Raw genomic sequence first — 4310 nt, 5'->3', positions numbered from 1 at the left:
CGCCGAAGAGGTTTCGGTCGTCTGAGAAGAAGCAGCTTGTTCCATCATGGCTTTGAACGGAGATAGCGAGTCCCAGTGTGGGGCTCTGATACCATGAGAACACCTGCAAACGTTAGAGACAAAGAAGGTAACAGGCAGAGAATAGAGTGAGCTCCATTGAATAAGAGAAAGCCTTATATCATCCAGCTTGATACAGTGGTTCTTATATAAGCTTGAGAGGAGTTGGTTAGAGAGAGTCAGAGGTAGTTGGTGACAGTCTACAATGCCAGGCGAAATGGGATTGTGCCCTGAGCCGGATGATGGGTAATGATGAAGATATACCGCAGGTGTATCATACAGTTGTGTTAACAGAGAGCGATGTCCCAAATGAAGACTAATGTTGTATTTGGGACAGCTTTCTTATTGTTTTTTAAAGAAAACAGTAAGAAAGCTATCTCAAGCGAAAAATAAATTAGAAAAAAATTAGAACCCATATTTTCTATTTATTTTGGAAGGGACGATGTTGGAGGATTGCTTGAATTAAAATTTCGAACTTAGAACTTTTAGAAGCAAGGAGTTGTTACCCATCAATCGAGTAAGGAGACCGCCAAAAAAATTACGTGGAGTGAGAGATTTGACTTACAATATTTTCAAACCGTGAATGTAAAGGATTATATCATATTTCAATATAAGGATATTAATTTGCATTTAAAAATGATTTTGAGTATATTTTTCTCAATAAAAATAGTAGAAAGGGGTATTTGCTACGTAAATTATGAGATATGAAATTTCAAATTTCTCTAAAAATTTCTAAAAGAAAACTCAAAATTTCTCTCCAAATTTCTTAAAAGTATTTTTTTTCTTAAGGGTGAATGAAAGTTTTTGCATTGCAATTTACATTTAGGGTGTATAAGTGATCAAGAAAAACCGATTAAACCATTTTTTTTAATTTTAAATGAAATAAAAATAATTTAGAGAGATATAATTATGGAACAATAATTATAACGTCTCATACAACAGTAACAACAACAAACGCTTCTAGACGTTAAAGAGAAATCCTCGTTTCTCTCTCTTCTATGTCTCTCATGCATTTATGGCTCTTACATCTTACTTTCTGTTAAAATACAAAGCCATTTCCCCACAATTGAATTGAAATAAACTCTCCTGAAATAGATTGTAACGTACTCCACAGCTTCCTCTTCCTTATATAAATCCTTCTGATCCTCTTCTCCACCATCTCCTCATCACAGCTGAAGCACCCATACTACTTTCTTCAATATCCCACTCACATATTCCATGGCAAATCACTCTTCAGCAGCTTTTGCCATCCTCCTCCTCCTGGCTGCAGCAATGGCGACTCCTCAAAAAGCTTCCTCCTTGCCCTTAGATGTAAGCAGCGTCTTGAGATGCTGGGAAGCCCTCTCCTACTTCGACGGCTGTTTCCCCAAGGTGGTGGTGCCGGCGGCCCTCAACGTCCAGCTGAAGCTGACGATAGAGTGCTGCAGAGCATTGGAAGAGATAAGAGAGAACTGTTTCCCAAGCATTTACAGTCCCATCTTCTCCTTTGCTCCGAAGTTGGGTTCTGTGTTCCTACAAATTTGTGGAGATCAATCCGCACCTGCGCCGCAGCCTGCAACCATTGATTAGTTATTGCTTGATTATAAGAAGCACGCATTCATCTTTTCTTCTCAAGTTTGTCTTTGTTTGCTATATGTTTTGAATAACAAATGAGTTCTGATAAAGCGGATCAGTGCTTCTGAAAGTGCTTTGATCGAGTTTTGATCCGATTTTAGTCTTCGATGTAATAGTATGGTTGGTTTATAAATTGAAAGAAAAGCTGATTATGATGAATTAGGCTGGAACTTAGGTTTCGTTTGGGACGGCTTTTCTACTATTTTTTAAAACAGTTTCTTAGTACAAAAATTAAAATTTTTTATTTTTGTACTAAAAGCAACTTCTTAATTTTTTACTAGGAATCTGCTTTAAGAAGCAATAAGAAAACCGACTCAAACGAAGCCTTAATCAACTAGGGATGATATCTACAATTTCTATCCAGTTAAGCTTCATTTATGACAGCTTTTTTGATGCTTCTTAAAGTTGTTTTCTAATACAAAAATTTAAAATTTTGAACTAGAAAGCTGATTTAAAATGTAGTGAGAAAGCCATCCTAAACAGAGCTTTAGTTTCAATTAAATATCAATATTTCTATTTCAACCGAAATCAAATTTGAGTTGAGCAAAAATGATGAATTTGTAACCTTTTTTGTGCGTTTTGGCTACTTAAAATAAATTCATACATGCAACACATATGCAACTTTCGAACTCAATATTTTTTGATTGGTAGTTAAAGCTCCCAAACAATAGATCAAGATAAATTGGGTAAGAATTTCTAGCTAAATTTCAAGATAATTTGAATATAAGGACCCAACTTTTTTCGTAGTGTACATAACAGTAGGAACCGTCCAAAGAAAAGTATTTAGAGGATTCATCTCTCTATTTCTCTTTTATAGGCAAAACTATAAGGACGAAAGAAATTTAAGTGAAAGAATTTAATATTAGAATATCAACATAAAAATTTGATCAACATGAATTCTAAAGGACTATATAACGTGCATTGGGATGAGTGTAGTATATTAATAATTTGAATTTCACTCATCTTAAAGTAATTGAAGAGCTTTATGACGATTCTTGATAGAAAAATTGAACATAATATCATGCAATATAATTGTTGCATCCTGGAATTTTCGTGGCATTAGAGAAACATAAAGTTTTACGTCTTAGATTTGTACGAAGATCTTGCACACAATTATATAAAAGAAAGTGTAGCGTTTATAAGAGACACCAATATTTTTATAACATGGAAACTCTTGAAAAGGGGAAAAATCATGGGGTTTAGCCTAATTTGAATGAATTCACTAATGTTTGTAGTCCATTACAAATGAGGATCTTCTTTGAGGGAAGGCCTTGGTTTGATGTATCAAATATACATCACATAGAGTGCATTACATGGTGAAAGTGGAAGAATCATATAATTGATATGTTTGTTTGGTCGGCTAGTGATAAAGGTCAAAAAAGTCATATTCGGGTGATGGTGGTCGGAAGGACCGTAGTCGCGCTACAGAAAATTCATCAATTACCGGCGGTCTAGACCGGCGGTTCTTCAACCGTCGGTAATAACAGCGGCTTAACCGGCGGTTTGACCGCCGATTTTTACCGGCGGTTATGTAAATTAAAGCCACCAGAAATAGCGGTGGTTCAGAAACCGCATGTTAACCTACCGGCATTAAATCTTACCGGCGTGTTATCGGCCGCTTGAACCGCTGGTGTTAAGTAAATTATTTCCGGCGGTCCAAACCGTCGGAAAGCCGCCGAAAAATGCCCTAGAATATAATAAGCCGTCCCGAGCCTTCCATTTCATTTCATCGCCTGCTCCTCTCTCTCATGTACGTCACTCTCCCCCATCTCCTCCACCCTCTCGCGATCGAGATGCTCCCTCCGGCCACCGAAAAGGTCCTCCAAACGAAGATCTCATCCCCACTACAAGGCCTAAGATCTCTATCCCGCTCCCCACTTGTGCGCGAAACCGACCTCCGAAATTTGCGATTTTAGATTTTTTTTTTTAATTTTGAAGTAGTTTTTGATTTTGTATAATGTCAAAAGGAATTCAGTAACATTAAAGTTATTTTTTGATTTTTTTAAAATTTTGAAGTTGTTTTTGAGATAGGATACGAAAATAACATATACGTGATAAGGTTGGAGTAGCTCCAGTGGAAGATAAGATTAGAGAGAGTCGCTTTAGATGGTTTGGTCACATTAAAAGGAGGCCTTCTAATGACCCGATAAGGAAAGTTGAGGTATTAGATTTGACTTATGTAAAGAAAGGTTGAGGTAGACCTAAACATCCTCATCTCTACAACACTTAACTTAGTATTATGCTTCTCTTTTAATGGCCAACATTTGGCACCATAAAATTTTGATGTCATTTTTTCTTGGGTGGATGAGTGGCTTGACCCTTAGATATAGGATACAAATTGAAATGAGCATATACGTGATAAGGTTGGAGTAGCTTCAGTGGAAGATAAGATTAGAGGGAGTCGCTTTAGATGGTTTGGTCACATTAAACGGAGGCCTTCTAATGACCTGCTAAGGAAAGTTGAGGTATTAGATTTATCTTACATTAAGAAAGGTAGAGGTAGACCTAAGCATCCTCATCTCTGTAACACTTAACTTAGTATTAAGCTTCTCTTTTAATGGCCAACATTCAGCACCATAAAATTTTGAAGTTGTTTTTGCTTGGGTGGATGAGTGGCTTGACCCTTAGAGATAGGATAC

The 4310-nt window shown here is 36.7% G+C and overlaps 1 protein-coding gene across 1 annotated transcript; it reads left to right on the top strand.

The window, feature by feature from the left end:
- Nucleotides 1–1275: 1275 nt before the first annotated feature.
- On the top strand, nt 1276–1626 carry LOC110116744 (egg cell-secreted protein 1.4-like). The gene has a single exon (XM_020850443.2). The coding sequence runs from the start codon at nt 1276–1278 to the stop codon at nt 1624–1626; it is 351 nt and encodes a 116-aa protein (XP_020706102.1).
- The last annotated feature ends 2684 nt before the right edge of the window (nt 1627–4310 follow it).

This window comes from Dendrobium catenatum, unplaced genomic scaffold (genome assembly GCF_001605985.2).
Source record: "Dendrobium catenatum unplaced genomic scaffold, ASM160598v2 fragScaff_scaffold_1024, whole genome shotgun sequence".
NCBI lineage: Eukaryota > Viridiplantae > Streptophyta > Magnoliopsida > Asparagales > Orchidaceae > Dendrobium > Dendrobium catenatum.
Note: the sequence above shows the minus strand (reverse complement) of the source record. Positions and strands in the feature narration are given on the sequence as shown.